Consider the following 20215-nt stretch of genomic DNA (forward strand, 5'->3'; position numbering starts at 1 on the left):
TATGTGGGCACAGTTGGCAACGGGCTTTGTTGTAAGGATAGGTTCCTGGGTTAGTGGTTCTGTTGTGTGGTATGTGGTTTCTGGTGAGTATTTGCTTCAGGTTGGGGGGCTGTCTGTAGGCAAGGACTGGCCTGTCTCCCAAGATTTGTGAGAGTGTTGGGTCATCCTTCAGGATAGGTTGTAGATCCTTAATAATGCGTTGGAGGGGTTTTAGTTGGGGGCTGAAGGTGACGGCTAGTGGCGTTCTGTTATTTTCTTTGTTAGGCCTGTCCTGTAGTAGATGACTTCTGGGAACTCTTCTGGCTCTATCAATCTGTTTCTTCACTTCCCCAGGTGGGTATTGTAGTTGTAAGAATGCTTGGTAGAGATCTTGTAGGTGTTTGTCTCTGTCTGATGGGTTGGAGCAAATGTGGTTGTATCGCAGAGCTTGGCTGTAGACGATGGATCATGTGGTGTGGTCAGGGTGAAAGCTGGAGGCATGTAGGTAGGAATAGCGGTCAGTAGGTTTCCGGTATAGGGTGGTGTTTATGTGACCATCGTTTATTAGCACTGTAGTGTCCAGGAAGTGGATCTCTTGTGTGGACTGGACCAGGCTGAGGTTGATGGTGGGATGGAAATGGTTGAAATCATGGTGGAATTCCTCAAGGGCTTCTTTTCCATGGGTCCAGATGATGAAGATGTCATCAATATAGTGCAAGTAGAGTAGGGGCGTTAGGGGACAAGAGCTGAGGTAGCGTTGTTCTAAGTCAGCCATAAAAATGTTGACATACTGTGGGGCCATGCGGGTACCCATAGCAGTGCCGCTGATCTGAAGGTATACATTGTTCCCAAATGTAAAATAGTTATGGGTAAGGACAAAGTCACAAAGTTCAGCAACCAGGTTAGCCGTGACATTATCGGGGATAGTGTTCTTGACGGCTTGTAGTCCATCTTTGTGTGGAATGTTGGTGTAGAGGGCTTCTACATCCATAGTGGCCAGGATGGTGTTATCAGGAAGATCACCGATGGATTGTAGTTTCCTCAGGAAGTCAGTGGTGTCTCGAAGGTAGCTGGGAGTGCTGGTAGCATAGGGCCTGAGGAGGGAGTCTACATAGCCAGACAATCCTGCTGTCAGGATGCCAATGCCTGAGATGATGGGGCGCCCAGGATTTCCAGGTTTATGGATCTTGGGTAGTAGATAGAATATCCCAGGTCAGGGTTCCAGGGGTGTGTCTGTGCGGATTTGATCTTGTGCTTTTTCAGGGAGTTTCTTGAGCAAACGCTGTAGTTTCTTTTGGTAACTCTCAGTGGGATCAGAGGGTAAAGGGTCATTATGCAAGGTAACCTATTTCCCCTTTTTTTTTCCTACCCCCCCCCCCCGATGTTCTTGTTTAACCCTGGATTTGTGCTGGAAATGGCCCACCTTGATTATCATACTCATTGTAAGGAGAGGTTTCAGAGTAACAGCCGTGTTAGTCTGTATTCGCAAAAAGAAAAGGAGTACTTGTGGCACCTTAGAGACTAACCAATTTATTTGAGCATTGCTCAAATAAATTGGTTAGTCTCTAAGGTGCCACAAGTACTCCTTTTCTTATTGTAAGGAGAGTGGTCACTTTAGGTAAGCTATTACCAGCAGGAGAGTAGGGTGGGAGGAGGTATTTTTTCATGCTTTGTGTTTATATAAAAAGATCTTCTACACTTTCCACAGTATGCATCCGATGAAGTGAGCTGTAGCTCCCGAAAGCTTATGCTCAAATAAATTGGTTAGTCTCTAAGGTGCCACAAGTACTCCTTTTCTTTTTGCGAATACAGACTAACACGGCTGTTACTCTGAATAGACACACTGGATCTATGGCTTATTACAACAATCTATAACCTCTTGGGGGACGCTAGCCGTGCAGCCCCACCCCTTCTGCCCCAGGCCCCACCCCTACCATCTGCCAGAACACTAATCTATGCTTTAGACATAGTGTAGGTGGGAAAAAAATGTAAAATTAAACCTATATTGTGAAAAACTGAAATGCTGTTTTACAATGGAAGCACTTAGGCAATCTTGACTATAGACCTCACAATGTACTCTGTCTGGGTTTTCAGTTCCAAACTTAAGACAATGAACTATGAAGAGTGCAGAGTTTCCTGTTCACTAACTTTGGCCCCAGTCTTGGATTGGGATTCATTAGCATAAGCCTTTGCAGAGATCCCACTGAAGTAAGGAGCTGTGCTTATATTAAGTAACCACTCAGTGGACAAACAACAAAGGTTGTCTCCTGAGGGAGATGCTCTTTTTTAATTAAAGGTGGGTGAGAATTTCATGTACAAAGTTGAAGACAATCCAATGCAAGATCAGTTCCTTTGTCTTTACAGATGTATAACTTCTGGGCATTTGAGTCCAAAGCATTATTCAGGAGGCTGGCTACAGACAAACAGCACAAAATTCCCCTTTCAGAGGGCAACTCTCTGAAGTCATGAGTGTGTCAGGTGTGGGGCTTGCACCTGCTTGCCATAGGAAGTGGGGAGGTGGTGTGGAGGCAGACTTCTGCTATGCGATGTCTATTCTCCACAAGTATAGGATCTGTTAAAAGACCGTAAGTAGATTTTACAGCTGACTGTCAGCAGTTCTAACTGATGTCAGGAGCCGTGTCTCTGACACTCTGCTCTCACTCCTATGCTGAGCACAGAATTGATCCAGGAGAGATTCTGCTCTGTAATCTCTCAGTGACGGTAATATTACATTGCAAGTGCTTGGAGATATCTTGGATGGGTGTTTAATGAATGTGGTTTCATTATGTTCTCTCACCAGCTATCATGTGTAAAACCCTTAATAGTTTACATTTCTTTTTCAGGAAAGGAAAGTTGTTTTGAGCGAATAATTCAAAGATTTGGAAGAAAAGTAGTGTATGTTGTTATAGGTGATGGCGTGGAAGAAGAACAAGGAGCAAAAAAGGTAGTAATTCTTTTTCAGTGCAGTTTTATTTCAAGTCTTTGAAAGTAAATATGTGCATTTTCTCACACCTGGGATTGTATGCATCGGGGTTGATTATGATCTCAGATCTATAATTGTGTAGCGTTACAAAATTAGAACATTTTGACTGATGGGCTAGTAACACACTCTACTTAAAATTCTAGTTGGGTCTGGGATATTGCTGTCCTCCAAAAGATGCATTAGGGTAGCTATGTGTATCCAATATATCCGTATGAAGGATGTTAAGTATGGATTCTGGTTTGACCAAAACTGATAATTCCACTTCTCTAAATGGCATCCCCCAATGCCATGAAATATAATAAACTTAAGCACAGCTATTACAATTTGTGGTGTTTAGATACATCGCATTGTTTTGTGAATTTTATACCTTGAAAGAGTATCTGAGAAATGGAGCATATACGTTAATGTTGACCTCAGCTCATGTCAGCTGTACCTAAATTGGGAGCCTGCATTTTCGGCCAAATATTGGTTATTTCTTGCTATTCTAATCCCTGTTGCTTTAGCTCTGGCAGAAGATGCAGTTGAATCTCTTATTACATGTTTTTTCCTTTCTCCATTAGGAAGGGAAAATATCACGGTCTCTTCTCTTGCAATGTGGAGTGGGCATCTCAAAAAGCAACACTTTGTCTTACTGCTGGGAGTTACTACTGAATATGTCAATCTAATAGAGTGCAGGGGGAGAGGGGCTGGTCTAAGGTCTTTGACTGAAACCATAGAATATTATCCTAGCAAGTACAAAGAGAAGAAAAAATGGGAGCAAGGAGGTTTATCTTGCCTCATTTTCCTTGTAAATTGCCTTTCCATACGCTCTCTCTTTCCCAGCTTAACTTGAAAATCCCAGTGGCGATACTATATCTTTCTAGTAACCATTTTTCAAAGCTTTCCGAATGGAGAGATTAAACTAATTACACCACATGGCAATTTTACAAGATGTGACACTGAATAGTTTTGCAACATGAAATACCAACTTACATCCCTCTGAAACTTTCTGTGTAGTTTCCCATCTCGTTACATCAGTTTGCGAACTTGTCAGTTTCATGTGTCCCTTTGGCACACTAAAATGAACAGATTCCTCCTTTCTCCCTTCAGAAATGCCTTTAATCTTTGCAGAGAAGTTTTCTGCTGTAAATGATTACATTTTAACAGCTACATTTAATACCAGGAAAAGCTGTTGTCTTTGTTCCTTTCCATTGCTCAGTGAAGTAGTATTCCATGTAACGGTGACAAAAGTACTTCTTTCAGTAACACCTAATTCAGCGGTTTTTAACTGGAAACACCATGCAGGAAGGCCTAACTAAGAAAGCCTTCCCATTTGTTAAGTGAAGAGGTAGTAGAGAAAGTTCCCTTGGAGCATTTGTTCCATGTGTTCTTTGTTGCTGGAAGGAATGTTCAGATTTGGAGAATGTAGGAAGCTGAGGATCTACTTTCTCTGCTCCAGAGTGAGATTGTGACTCAAAGTTACAGTCTCTCTGTGAGATTCCCTGCTGCTCTGGGAAGGGAGTAAACGTCACCTGGTCCAATGTACACTCCCTGGTGCATTGGCACAGCTAAAATGGCTGCCCCATTGTGGGGACAGAGCTAAGGTGCCACCTGCCACCTGTGTGAACTGAGAACACAGTGGCTCCGCAAAGTCTATCCATGTTGTGGGTAACGAGGACAAGTAGATGAGATGGGTGCCTTGCACTCCATTATGCCCCAGAGCCACCATGCTAGCTAGACCTTAATTTGACCCAAAATGATTAGATATGTGAATGATAAACACAGTGGAAAAACTGTTCAGTTCTGAAGAATTATGTAAATCAGCACATTTTAGCAATACTAGAAGCACTAAACATTTGAGTACATATTTGTATTCAGATATATTATGCTTAAATAAGGAGAGATAAAACTCTATTATACTATAAAATCACTTAACCTTCCACACACAGAAGCACCAACAAAATGGTAGAAGGTTTATAATAATAAAAATAAAAACTTGACAAAAATGGTGTAACTATGAAGACACCTATTAGAGTACCCCACTCTTCCACGTAACTTTTTACCACATTCCATCCTACCTTCCCACCAATAATCTGTGTGTTTGTGAGTTTTTCAGGGAAGCCACTATCTTTTTATTATCCCATTGTCCGTCAAGTAGCATTCCATGCCTTGGTCCACGATTGAAGGCCCCTACATAGTACTGCTCAATAATAAATATAAACTTTTTATAAACCAGGGTTCTTTTCTTTTTCCCTGTTTGTAAAGCATTTACCACTCCAGTGATGCTGTATAATGAACAATATTGTTTTATTCATCAAGACTTCTGTAATTTATTAAAATAGCCAACCTATGTACTTCACAGATTTTTATTTTCTGTTCCAGTACTGAACAGTGACGAACTTCCAGATTAGTAAGTGAGAAAATGAGGGTCCGTATTAAAAACCACTTCACTAACAAACAGACCTGTTGTTTCATCATAGAAGGGTGGTAAAATATTCCTACAAGCATAGGTGCTGGAACTAGGGGTGCTGGGGATGCTGCCGCACCCCCTGGCTTGAAGTGGTTTCCCTCAGATACAGGATTTACAGTTTGGTTCAATGTCTCTCAGCACCCCCACTATACAAATTGTTCCAGCACCCCTGCCTACAAGTCCTTTATGTACTGAAAATGCTAGTTCAGTACACAGGTGATGGATGTTTAAAATGTATCTAAAATAAATTATTGTAATTATTATAAAACTGAGTCAGTAAATACATTAAATTAAGTTTATACAGTGTACAGTTATTTTTAAAAAGATTTTCATAATCCACATTTTTTCACATTTCCTTTTGATTGATGAAAATAAGTGTGATACACTAGGGACACTGCACCCTCTTATATTTCACTTAGCATTGGATAAGTCATGGTATTGTCACCTTTCCCTAAACCATTATTTCCTGAAAACTCATTTTTATAAGACAGTTGAAATACTCAGGCCTTCATGTTCATAGTACAGACCAAGGAGCAAAAGTAAATTGTGGAGCCTTCTCTAGATCAAAACACAGAACACTTGATGTAGTTAGTATTTTAGAGTTCAAAGTCATGCCACGTGAAGGTTGCTGTCTTCCTGCATCTGAAGGCTGCTAAAGTGACACAGTAGATACCAAAATAAGGTGACTTTTTTGCAAGAAAACCTGCTGTCTTGTCCCAGCCACTATCACAACACAACTCAATTTTTGTTACCACAGGCACTGTTCTTAGGTTATAGGTTATAGGCTTTAGGTTCTTTTAGGTCAGTCAGTTCTCTATCTGTAAAATGGCAGTAATGCTTCTCCACCTCACAGGGGAGATGTGAGAATAAATTCATTAATATTTGTGATTCATCATATACTATAATGATGGATATTCAACACAGCCACTATTTAATAACTCACAGCACACTTCACATTTTTATTTCAGGACAGGAAGTGAAGACTGTCATATCTAGTTGATATCATTGGATATTTTAAATAGTCAGAATGTAATAAACCCACATTTCAGTTTGACCGAAACACTGGGGATAAATTTGCCATCCTTTCAGAGGATTAGAACTTGGATCTGGAATGACCACAGGACCAGAAGGGAAGATGTAGGTCCTATGATTTGTCAGAAAATTGTCACCTACAACAGCACAGTATATCTTAGCACAGTACACTGGTCTTAGCTAAGTACTTATTCAAGTGCTCCATCACTTCTTCCAGCATCTAAGGAAGTGTTTCTACAAGGTATTGATTAGTCCCTAATCTGCTGAGTGAGGTCTAACAGAACCACAGCACAAGGCGGCATGACTGAAGGCACAAATGTGTGGGCTTTTTATTCATATTCCCTACAAAATTCCAGGTATAAATTTCTTTGTCATGAGCAAATACTTCTTTCAGGAAATAGAGATGTCATTTACAATTTGTCCTTCAGTGCTATGCAATCGAAAAATGGTTTCTTTTGCAAAAATATTTGAAACAACAAGATTTTTCACTTTGTTCAGAATTGTTACTTTTGTTTTGTTTTGTGCTTGATAGAAAAAATTGAGAGTTTATTTCTTGTTTCAAAAAGGGAAATTCCCACTTTTTTATTTTTTATATTTCCTACATTAAAAGGTGAATTGGATTTTACTCAGAATGTCAAAATGAAAAAATTTGACATGTCAACATTTTTTATTTCAAAGGTTCATCACAAAATTGAAACATTTTGAAAAAATGATTTTCTTCAGTAAAAAATTATCAGGCTCCCATTTTTTTTAATTTCAAAATCTTTGTTGAAAAAATTACAACCAGCTCTATTGCATAATATATAAGTTTTAATAGGCAAAATGTTCAGACTTACTTACAGATATTATGGAAATCTCATTTTGACCACTAAAATTATAATAGAGGTAGGTACATGGAATCATGAGACTGGAAGAGACCCCGAAAGGTCTTCTAGTCCAGTGCCCTGTACTCAGGGCTGGACTAAGTATTATCTAGACCACTCCTGACAGGTGTTTGCTTAAGTTGCTCTTAAAAATCTCCAATTACAGAGATTCCACAACCTCCCTGGGCAATTTATTCCAATGCTTAACTACCCCGACAGGGAAGTATTTCCTAATGTCCAACCTAAACCGCCCTTGCTGCAATTTAAGCCCATTGCTTCTTGTCCTATCCTTGGAGTTAAGGAGAAAAAATATTCACACACATCCTTGTAACAATCATTTGTTCTTATTCGGTTTCATCCAATTTACTTAAGACCTTTTCTCCAGTTTGTCCAGATCATTTTGAATTTTAATCCTGTCCTCCAAAGCAATTGCAACCCCTCCCATCTTGGCATCATCCACAGACTTTATAAGTGTACTCTCTCTGCCATTATCTAAATCATTGATGAAGATATTATACAGAACTGGACCCAGGACCAATATCTGCAGGACCCACTGAATATGCTCTTCCAGCTTGACTGTGAACCACTGATGATTACTCTCCGAGAATGGTTTTCCAACCAGTTATGAACCCACCTATAGTAGCTCCATCTAGGTTGTATTTACCTTGTTTGTTTATGAGACGGTCATGCGAGACCGTATCAAAAGCCTTACTAAAGTCAAGATATACCATGTCTCCTGCTTCCCCCCCATCCACAAGGATTGTTACCCTGTCAAAGAAAGCTATTAGGTTCGTTTGACATGATTTGCTCTTGACAAATCCATGCTGACGGTTACTTATCACCTTATTATCTTCTAGGTGTCTGCAAATTGATTGCTTGAAAATATGCTCCATAATCTTTACATGTTACACTAGTCAACAATTATGTTTACTATATTCCACATTTTTATCAGATATTAATGCAATCCAGTTACATTCACTGCCATTAGGCATAGTATTTGCCATCCAGCAGTATGTGAAGTATTACCGTTGCTCAATATGCTTAGAATAGAAAATACCTGAAGTATATCAGATTCCACTGTGTGGTAACTGTTAGCAAAAGCTTACTTTTTAAAGGCAATGTCTGTCAAATACCTATGAAAATAAACCAATGAAAGCCCTTCCTTCCTGGTCACCCAGTGAAAAAAGCAAATGCTTTGAGGCTGGGTCCCAGAGCTGTGTTGCTATTTTCAACGAGTTGGATTTGTCATTATCTGCTCATTTTATAGTGTTTTATAGGGGTTTGCTAATCTGGGAGTGTTTTTCTCTGTGATAGAGTATTATTATGAATGTTTGGCTTGTAGGGTATATACTACCAAAAGATGAAGGTGCATTGATAGATTTGTACAATAACTTATGTTACCTTATTTAAGGTGAATTTTTTTTTATTTTATTTATTTATTTATGAACCACAGCAAGAATTCCTCTCCCCCCCCCCCCCCCGCAGAGATGCAGTATAAAATGTATACCACTGAGTGAAATTCATAATGATCTGATCTTGCCAGGTCAGACCTGTAAACAAAATTCCAGTGTAAATTGACGTATGCTTACAGCTACAGCATTCCTGGCATGTTTCCGTTGTTGGCAATGTTAACCAGGGGCCTTTTTGGCCTACATACAGAAGGCTTGAACATAATTATAATGCCGAGCATTTACATAACTTTTTCGTAGGCCTTTTCAAGCATAATTAATCCTCACAATACTCCTTTCTGATACATAAGTAGAATTATCCCTGCTTTACAGATAGGGAAACTAAGGCAAAGAGAATTTAAATGATTTTTCCAAGACCATTCAGTAGCTCAGAAATAGCCCCCTGGAGATTTTGGTCCTGAATCACATCCCAGACTACAGAGACTAATCCATTACCTATACTGCATCTGGACAGTACTGTGATTGTTGGAGCTTGATGGAGGTATGCCTAGTTGTTAGGAGGGCCGGTTCTTTTTTAATGCAGAAGGGGGTTCATAGGGGGAGCCCAGGTCGTCCCACTCCACTGGGCTTTTGTCCGGGGCCCTGTGTGGGTTAGCAAAGACCAGGCACCCCAAGGCCGTTTTACAGCTGTCCTCTCTGGGCCACCTCCAGCATCCCACTCTGTAATCCAAGCTTCTGAGCTATCTGACTTCCTTTTGAGCTCCACCTCCATCTGGAGCATGCTCTGCAGGTGTGGGTGGGATCGTCTGGGTCTAGAGTTGTTCTTTAACCACTTCAGCCCTAGTGTGGGGTATATACACCCCATCACAAGTACAAAGGAGTAACGGTGACTTAATTTATTAAATAGTTTGACACAAGTTCTTTAGATGCTCCACATATCTGATGAGTACCCAGTATGACACTAGGGAGTATTACTTGGGAGGCAGTATGATCAAGGAGGCTGAACATGGAGTTGAGAGCCAGTAACACCTGACTATAATCCTACTTGTGCCATTCATTCATTTCTCTTTGGTTCTTGACTTCTTAGTAAATAGCAAGATATTTTCCACCATGTCAGTCACCATGCTCCATCTGCTATACATTGTTTGCTCATCTTTCCCTGGCATAATTGAGTGGGGAGACCCGGTGCCATGCTTGATTCAAAAAGAGAAGCAGGAAACTGAGGTTCCTAGTTGGCCAATCAGAGAAGAAGGAGAAGTGGTGCCTAGCACTAGGCAGAGAGCACTCATGGGAAAAAAGCTGGATGGGGACAAAGGAGGAGAACTCCGGCAGCTCAAGTGAGGTGCAAAAATAAATGGGTGAAAATGCAGCCAGCTCAACTAGAACAGCCTAAACCTGATGTGAACATAAACACTTCTGTCTTGGGCATTGTTTGGCACCAACAATGTTTTTGGTATTGTGCAAGTCATACGGTGTTGACAGTTCCTGCAACAAAGATCTTGCTGTCTAAGTAAAATAGACACAGAGAAGACAAGATACACTGGGAAGCCCAGATTGAATAATTAGCAACTTTTTCCCCTGAACCTTACTGTTGACTTATTTTGTGACTTTAGGAGGGATTTGGATGAAAATGTGGGAAGAGAAATGGCTTTGCAGACCAGGAGAGGGAGGTTATTGCATACATACGGGGTAATGTGGAAATCGGCATTGAGACGGTCATGTTGGAAAAGGATGACCAGGACATCTGGCTGCCATTGCTGATGGAGCTTGGCATGGAGATGACACAATGGGAATCTAGGTTGAAGATATAGAGATTTTCTGTCCTCTAGTTAGTTGACCATTTAGCCCTTCTCTGACGAAAGGGCTAGTGTTTCTAGATCTCTTAGAAGAAGGTTAAGCATATACTTGTGCTTTGCTATGCTTCTCTGGAATTCTGCTCCCAAAATACCTTAAAGTACCCTAGTGCCTCTGCAAATCAATGGCTCATTTGTTGCTCTTCAGGTTGAAGTGCAGTTAGCTCTTTTTCAAGGCTTTGTGACAATCTGAAAAAGATAGAGTTCCCCTCTGCCTTTCCATCAGGGCTTCAAAGTTTTTTTTTCTTCTTATAAAGCTCACCTGCTCTGTATTACAACATTTGTGGAAGCTGGCTGCCTGTGTTTTCTCCCCACTTTTGCCCTACACTCATTTCTCAGTCTTCAGCTACCCCAGGGCTCCCTGATGTTCCTTTGCCAGTTGATTAACACACACTCCAGCAAGGTCCTGCTGCAGCATGGTATTTCACTCCACAGATTTACACGCCTACCTATCTTTAAGCTCCTTATTTTTCCAGTCTTATTTTTTTCAGTCCAACCCAGATCATCATGATGTTATTGCCAGGCTTGCAATGACATTCTTCCACAGTTATTCATTGCGTACACAGTGGTTTATACAAAACTCTCCAGACAAATAACAAATTATAGACCCATTTTGAGGATCTTACCATCTAAATTGCATAAAGTAACATATTAATGGTTTACAATAAACAAGGCACTAGAGAGTGTGTAAGGGATCTCTGAGATTTCAAGACTGATGTATAGCTAGACAGCATGTAAATTAGGAGAAGTGACCAGAATGAAAGCCAGAGAGAAGATGCACTGTAAGGACAACCATGAGTAAAAGCCTGGTTTTGCTATTGACTTCATTAGGACCAGGATTTCACTCTGAACTTCTGAGGAGGGATTTGAAGGAGAATAAAGTTACATGCCCCAGAAAGTGTTCTTAAAATGCCACCGAATCCCAGAAGCCATTGTAATACCTACATTGTTCTCAGTGTGTGTGCTCAAATCAGCTGGCTGTGAGTTGAACCAATGAAATACTAAACATGTTCATTGTAGCCTTGAAATTATTTGTTGCGTTGAAGCAATTTTCCTTTGGGATGAATGGAATATTTTCTCTGACAGAGGAGATTATCTTTCTTTTATTTACGAAAAACTTCTTGCTGACACTGTAGTGCCTGCTTTGCAGCTTAAGGATAGTGAGGTTTCACAATCAGCTATTTTACCCTTCATGGATGATGTAATATGTGTTTGTCCCCCTGGTATTCATGTCTTTAGTTTATTCAGGTGTCTTGCAAATATGTTCAAGATTTAGACCTAGACTTTTTTTTTAGCTAATGGGGAAAAAATTAAACATTCATTTTAAAATTCTCCTACATGGAAAAGCTGTTTTAAGGTCAGTGCAAACAATAACCAGCATAATACAAACCACCAGGAAAAAATTACTTTCTGCATGATTTGAATAGCATATTGATGTATTCTGAATCACTGCCAATGCGTTGTTTAACTCACCTGCCAGTAATAGTTTCTCAAAGACTAAACATGTTTTGACAGTAGACAAGTTTATCTTCATTTTTTTTTTGTCAACAAGTTTAATCATTTTTTTATATATCCATATATTTCATCTGCAGGATAGAATGTTTTCCGTGTTTCTATAGAAATATATTTTGTATTTCAGAAACGTACCTAATCCTTTTTTTAGAAAAAGGAACTAAAAAAATTACTCTTTAAATAAGGCCTACAAATGTGATTTTAAAAAAAAATAGATTTGATGTTACTGAGAATTCAAGTTAGAAGCACTGAGAAATATTGATGAGAAGAGAGGTTATAATTATTATAGCTCATCTTGAGTCATACATAGTTAGAGAGCAGCTGAAGTATTGCTGTCCTCTTGCAGTGTTACCTTATTCTTGCAAGAGACAATGAGATGAGTTTGCAGACCAGAATGCCCAGGTTTTTGACATTGTGTTTCTTCTGTTCATAGCATGCCATGCCATTTTGGAGGATCTCAAGCCACTCTGACCTTATGGCCCTTCATCATGCCTTGGAACTGGAGTACTTGTAGCAGCTTAGCAGCACTTTGAAACCCCAGAACCTCCCTTATGCCCATGGACAGTATGCCTGTGTCTTGTGTCAGCATTGGACTACAGAATTTTGTGATTTCAACATGTTGATGTACAGCTGCAATTGGTCTTAACTTTTGCCCTTTCAGTAAATGGAGGAGCATGCCTTTTTCTTCAGAACAGCTGTTGACTCTAATATTGCGAATCCAATGAAAACAAGCCATGAGAATGTTTTAACAGCGCATTTTACCACATTTGATACAAAAAAACAAAAGGTTCATACCTGTGAAGAAAGAAAGGACCTGCAAATGCTTTGTAGTTTTTAGAATCTTCAATGTGACACACACAGCTTCTTCAACACAGCAAACTTGATTGCACAATGAAGACTGAATTTTTCAAAATACCAGTGGAGTAATTTTCTTGTAAAGAAGGTTTACTTTTTTGGTTTCTCATACCCAGGGTACTCTGTACATCTTTACTTATTTATGAACAGACTGTGTTTTGACATCATATAACTGAGGATACATATGATAGGATTAAAGGCTATTTATAAGCCTTTGTCTCATGATACAGCAAACACTTTTGATTTTAGCACATTGCAAAGTAGTCTAAAGTATGTCTAATTTAAACAAATAGGTACATCACTGAGACAATCATGTACAGGAAGAATTTTTTGTGTAAATTTGTAATAATGGATGATTCTTTTACATATTGGTTAAGTAAATGCTATTGAGAGGTAGTAATGCCTTGTTGATGAAGTCTGAGGCAATGTGTACACAGCTATTGTGCAGTGCCTTATCAGAGTGTGGGGTATAAATATGTAGATAATGGATTTTTTAGATAAATTTGTCAAGACCAAAAGCATGGATGTCAAGTGTCAATAAGGAATTTGTTGTTGTTTTTCAGCTATTTTCTCTTTTTCCCCCTCAGCTATTCTGACTATAAAATGATGTGTCCCCATTAAACACATACACAGAGCTACACAACTTAATTGAAGAGGAGTTCCTTACTGTCTTTCATTTTCTGTTTTAATGCTAATGTATTAAATCTCCTTAAAGAATTGAATAATGAACCAACAAACTCCTTCCATAAAAAGAAGTTACAGAATAGAAAATAATTATACAAGGGGTATTTGAGTTGGAGACTAACAAATCAAAGTTTTCATGTTGTCAGAAAATCAAAAATTACAGCATGTGCTTTGTTTCACGTAAGTTAGAAAAGAGTATTTTGGAGAAACTGAGCAAAACATAATTATATGCAGTGTACCCGCTTCAGTTTTTTTAATTCTCTTCCACCAGGAGTCAGATTTTCCTAGTGTGTAACATCCATTGCCGGCAATGGACACAATGAAATAGTTGTCACCAAGGATGTAAAATATCCATAGTCTATATTAATTTCTGTTATCAATGTAAACTCTGTCTGATCTATGAGTTGTGACTTTTTTAAACCTTACAGGCCATGAGCAATGTGGTCAGTTAAACTGAGTCTGACATCTGGGCCTGAATTGTACCAGTTCCCTTTCCCTGATTTCCATCTTTTCATTAAAAAGAAACCTCAGCTTTGTTGGTTCATTCTTCAAAATTTTACTCCCCGTTTCCTCCCACCCCACCCCACCCTCCAAAAAAACAACACCAGCCTTTTAAACAGCTACCTGCAAAGCACCAAAGTAGCTGTGAAGCAACACCCTCCTGTGTTGGAGGATTCATATTGCTGCTAGTTAATCATTTGTGGATTTTCCAAATTGCTTAATTACCAACTAAGGCCCCTGTCTCGCTAAGACTTACACATGTGCTTTATTTTACACATTAGTGTGAGTAGTTCTAACAAAGTCGAGGGAATTACTCACAGTGCATAAAGTTTAAGCACATGGTGTGTCGTTCTTTTAGGATTGGGGCTATTATAATTAGATTTTTTTTCCTTTGCTTCAAGCAAAGTAGAGAGTGACAGTTTTTTGTCTTTTCAATTTTTGTAGTCGTTTTGCAGACTGAAAAAAAAAACAGTTTATCTTGGCCTTATTGTACAAAAAAGTGTGTTGTGTCCACAATTGTGTACAGAATTTTTCTTCATTAATTTTGTGTTTTAAATTAATAAAATTGATTTGTGAACTAGTAAACCATCCTCTGAGACGTAAGTATTTGATTATTTTTGCCATAGGTTTTTTGCTGTCTCAAGAAGAAAAAAATGCTCACTTGTCTATGCTACCCAGATAAGAAGCTCTATAGAACAACCACCATGCCTTGGTAAAATACCTTGGCTGTAGAGGTGTAAACTAGATAGGCAGCAGCTGCTTCTCTGATCAGTGGGTGCTAGAGAAGAACAATATAAAATAACCCACAAGAATGGGAATCAGAGTGCACTGGCTCTTCATTTGTTTAAGCTTGTGACTGAATTTAGTCCTCATAAAAGCGAGGAACTTGGGGTCCATTGAAGTAGAAGAGAGTTGAAATTACCTGAGGCAAGCAATGAGTGGGTTACAGAATACACTAATCGCTCCTACCCCATATTTGTTGTGAGCTGCATGACTTTTCTTGCGCCTGTCCAGAGCAGCACTGTGGTGGTTTCCTGATGTGTACAAAGGGTGATTAGCACACAACTTGGATCAGCAAATTCACTTTCATTTTTGGCACTTAAATAGGTTTTGAAATTGTCTCTCCAAAGGGGAAAGGCTAATTCAATACTATACTAACCCCTGAGGCCGTCTTCTCTTTGGAAGTTATTACTGTTTTAGTCCATTACTTATACAAGTTGAGGGTGCTTAAGAAGGAACTTTCTCGGTCTCATAAAATATACATGTGTATTAATTTGTGCTGTTGAAATCCAAAAAGTGAAATGAATTTTCCTTACAACTAGCATTGTACGACGTGCTCTGGCTCATGCATGGGGGTTGTAACCATATGGATTCCTGTAATTTGCTTTTTCAAAGTATGAGAAGCAAACCCCCTGCAGATTTGTTAGCATTTGGGAGTATTAAGTCTGAGTGGTTTTGGCAGAACTGGAAGCTGAAATTCACTAGCCAGCCATCCAGCCCTGATATAGGAGGCAGCTTAAAATAAGCTGAGTTCCCTGACCCTCTCTATGTATGAGGTATGATTCAGTTGTGTTCCTCAATTTCTCAGGAGAAATGACGACCGCAAGCTCAGCTGAATTCTTTCTGGTGGTTTTGTTGTTTAGACTGCTGTATTACCATGATGTGTTTTAAAGGCATATCTCAAATTAGATTTAAACCAAGAACCCTAAATTGCAAGCACTACTTGGCTCCAGACATGTGCTTTCAGAAGGCGACTAGGCCTATAGCTGTAGATTACTTGACATTACACATGATGTTGAAAACTGTAGCCTACATAACCATATACCCTAGGCTGTGGATCAATCTCTTTGATACATGAACACTCTCTCTCGCATTAAAAAATTGGTGCCTCAGGTCCCTTATTTTTAAAAAACTTTGACATCTTAAAATGATTTAAATGTACAGCACTGTAAAGTTTTGAAGGAAGAGATGCCCAGATGCTATATATTATTTTGTAGTAATCCATTCAAGCATTGAGGTTACAGTGGCAAAACACAAACACAGTATTTCAAATGTTTTCTTGCAAGGTAGAGATAAAATATGACTGTGCTTCCACCTCTGTCCCCCTTTTTTCCTTTAAAGCTAACTGTTGCTCCCTACCACATTAGAACAAACTGTGATTATCTGAAGATGATGCGTTTTGCATTAGACCCACAGTTAGATGGTCAGGGGCATGTTCTGTCTGTGGTATGTACCAAGCAGCATGAGAATCAATGGGGTCACTGAAATCCCCCTTGAAATGGTTGGGGTTTTGTAAAATAAAAATAAGTCCAAAAGATAGGTGAAGAATTGTTTTGCAATTAGTTGGTTGGCTTAAGTATGAAAATGTTCATAAGTATGTGAAGCCAGTTATGACAGCCAAAAACCTATGGCAATAATTTCTTACTCCCCATTCTAATGAAGAGGGATGCAGGAAGTCACACAGAATTAAGATTGTTTTGTAATGCAATTCGCCTGCATGTGCTGTGTTTCCTTTTAGAAACAGTACTGCATAAAGTTCCCATTCATTTCTTAGAAGCTCATTGATAAGATGACCAGCTGCAGTAGTTCTACCTATAATAATTATATGTGTCCAAATTATTAGGACTGTTCCTTCAGGATAATGCCAAGGAGCTGGAATTAATAATTATTTGTGAAATGGGAGGAGTATATTGGTGCTTTGTAGACCTGTAAGAAGACAAAGTTGCTGTCCTCAAAAGCATACAATGTAAACTCATAAAACACTTTGTGTGTGTGGTTTCCCCTTTCATCTCTCTAAATATTTCCTGTTTCTCTCAATTCCATGTTTTTTTCAAATTCTGTCCCACAACCCTCCTCACCATACTCAGTGGGAGTTAGTTGTGTGTGCATCTCTGATGGCAGTGCTTGTAGCCTAACTGTGTCACTTATAAATAATGACAGGATGGTTTGTGCTAGCTGAACCGGAAGTGTAGGTGGCTTTTTTACGTACCTTTTGGCTTTCTGACTTGGAAGCAGATTGTTTGAGAAAAGGACAATCTGAAGTTCACCAATACGCCCTCCGACCAAGCCAAGAGAAATGAAGAGAACCGTCCGCACAGGCCTTCCAGTCTTTCACGTTCAGCAAACATGGTGGGGGGAGAAGTAAATTTACTTTGTAGTAACTTTCATTTCCATTTCTATTTTTGGAGAGAATTTTCAGTGGTGCTAGATTGGTAGCAAAGTAAACTGAAGCCCTTTATTTCTCCACAGGAAAGGTATAGCATTGGGCAGCCACAATGTAAACAGCATACATTGACATGCAGCATTTAAAACTAAAAACCTAAGTACACATGGTGATCTAACTATATAGCAAAGGGTGGCATGAAGAGGGAAAAACTAAGCTGCCTGTCTGGAAATTTTCCTGACAGTGGGCTCCATTAGACTGTGGGATAATCTGCAAAGGGAAAGAATGGAAGCTACGTTGACTGAGACAATTAAAGGTAGACTGGACAAAGCATTAGAACATGTACTGAAGGGAATAGTGGCAGAGGATGGGCTAGCTGGCCTACCAGGTCTTTTACATCTCTAAATTTAAATTCTCTGGTTCCATGATGTGGTTTTGTTTGTGGAAGTGGTTAGAGGGCTAGCCTGAGACTTGGGAGAGGTGGATTTAATTTTGTGCTCTGCCACAGACTTCCTGTATGATCTTAGGCAAGTCACTTAGCCTCTCTCTGTGGTCTGTTCAATTGGTAAAATGGGGATAATGGTACTACCCTACCTCACAAGGGTGTTGTGGGGATAAATACATTAAAGATTGGGAGGTGCGCAGTCACGTAACTACCATAGATAGATAGATTTGAGATCAGGTTACCTTGCTGAGGGAATATCATTTGCTGATTCCAAGATCCCCTATGCAACAGTTCCACAGAAAGACAGGAAAAAATACAGAGATCTCAGTATTCATAATCATTTATTTTTCTCAGTGCACTAATTAAATTCCATTTGATGTTTTAAGCACTACCATTACTACATTATGTTGTACTACTCAGTGTTGGCAAAGCAGGCAACAAGCATGCGAGGCCAAGTCATTTCTCTTCATCTGGAGGCTCCTGTTTCACAATCTGGTACCAACCTTTTAGTCTGAATGTATTTCCTTCAGCAGGTAAGTAAACTAATGACCTCATCTATGCTTTCAGCAGTTGCATTATGCAACCAATAGAGTTGGGTCTATTTACTTTGTATGATGTTTTTCGTTAAGCTTTTTGTGTCAACGATCCAAAAGGCCTTTCTCTCTCAAACAACCTGAAGAGTTATTCTGAACAGTGGCATAATGTCAGGCATCCAGCAGCTGGCAAGCTGAAGTATAGGGACAAAGTCATAGGGACCACAACACTAGCTTTGAGGGCAGAGGCAATTATCTTTATCCTGTTTGTTCCCTTGGGTGTTTGGGCTCTTTCAGCAGTTTTACCAATTAAAGTGGTGCTAAAATGTTATCCTTTAGGATATGTTGTCTATAGCACAGAGCTGAGGACCTCTGAGAATTCTGAAAGAAAAAAGCAACATATCTATAGAAAAACAATGCTGGCAGAGGAGTACAAATGTCACAGTCTTATGAGTCCCACTTCTGCTGAGTAATTTAAAATAGCAGCGTGGTTCTGGGTAGATTTTTTTCCCCTCTTTGCAGCAAAGAAAATTGCAAACCACTGTTGGTTTAAAAGAAAATATAAAGGTGCTATAGCAGGTTATAGTCTGACCCTTACCCTACATGATTTATTACTTCAGTAGCTACATCAGCAGCTGGATACTTCATCCATGCTCAGGAGTGTAAATAGTTGATTATATTTATGGAATTAAGGCAAGCATTTTCCACCCCTTTCCTCAGTTTAGAGAAACTAAACAGGTTGGCCTTGAAATTTAGAATAGTAATATTGTTATAGAACACCTTAGCATGGGCTTCAAACAAAACCTTCCCTTCCTTCTGTGGACTTAAATGAAACTATATATATTTTACCCTGAGCAACCCTTGGCAAGCAGTGAACACAAAAAGGAAGAAGAACACTTTCTTTCAAATCAAAGCTGTAAAGTGAATGAGACTGTATGGACTTAAGAGTTTTAATTAGACGTGAATCCACTTGGAGCTGGAGTGTGTGTTTCCCAGCTAGAAGAGACATACCTGCACTAGCTTTGATTGAGCTAATATGCTAAAATTAGAGCCTTGCCACAAGCTGTGGGACCAACTAGCCATCCTGATTATGTGCCTATGGGTTTCCCTACTGCCATGAAGGACAATGCCAAGAAGCCACACCTTCTGCAGCTATGGCAAAACATGCTCACAAGTTTACTAAACTGATTTTGACTGGCGAGTAATGACCAGCGGTAACTGAAAATGGAGACAATGAATTCAACAAAGGTACTCAGCAGATACATGAAATATTGCTCTAGATGGGATAGGATACTCAGCACAGCAATGGCACAGTGCTGTTCAAACCCCTAGCATTAAACTGGCTAATCAAGTGAGATGGACAAGGACACACAACTGCTGCTGCTGCTGCAAATGGGAGCCACTATGCCCATGTGATTGTGGTAAAGGAGGAAAATGGAGACAACTAAATAAAAAAAATAATTAGTGTTTGTAATATTGCTGTGCAGGAGATGGGACAGAATGCTTTACAACAGGCCAGAAATCTGGCACCAATGCAGTTAATTGTACAAGACGGGCATGAATATGTGACTGTATCCTTTTCGGCTGACACTTCTGCATGTTGATCATGGTGATGACAGAAAATGGAAACTAGTAAATGCAGTCAATGCATTTGGTAGAGATATGGAATGTTTTAAATGTAAAGGTCATGTAACACACTAGTATACAGCATTCTGGATAGCCTTTCACAGTGAGTTCTATATGATGATGTATAGTAAAAGGATCTGGTCACTTACCTAGATTAAATAGACTTTACACAGTTAAACTGGAACCTCAAATCAGAACACCTTTGAATTTCTGGAGTATTTGGATTTGAATCCCAGATGTGAAGCTGCCCCACAAGTTTGGTTCTAAATCAGATCTAACTGGCAACGGTCTATTTTCCAATTCTGGTTCAGAAACAGTGGGAATCCTG

The 20215-nt window shown here is 39.4% G+C and overlaps 1 protein-coding gene across 4 annotated transcripts in view; it reads left to right on the forward strand.

Annotated features, from left to right (window-relative positions):
* EYA1 (EYA transcriptional coactivator and phosphatase 1) overlaps positions 1 to 14635 on the forward strand; it is a 231549-nt gene extending 216914 nt beyond the window's left edge. For all 4 annotated transcript variants that reach the window (XM_084620524.1, XM_084620525.1, XM_084620526.1 and 1 more), the window contains 2 exons: positions 2823 to 2923; positions 12514 to 14635. In XM_084620524.1, the coding sequence (XP_084476650.1) occupies positions 2823 to 2923; positions 12514 to 12594 (182 nt within the window). In that variant the 3' untranslated portion in view covers positions 12595 to 14635. The remainder of the gene's footprint in view (positions 1 to 2822; positions 2924 to 12513) is intronic.
* The last annotated feature ends 5580 nt before the right edge of the window (positions 14636 to 20215 follow it).

Source organism: Lepidochelys olivacea, assembly GCF_965140295.1.
Source record: "Lepidochelys olivacea isolate rLepOli2 genome assembly, chromosome: 2".
NCBI classification, from domain to species: Eukaryota; Metazoa; Chordata; order Testudines; family Cheloniidae; genus Lepidochelys; species Lepidochelys olivacea.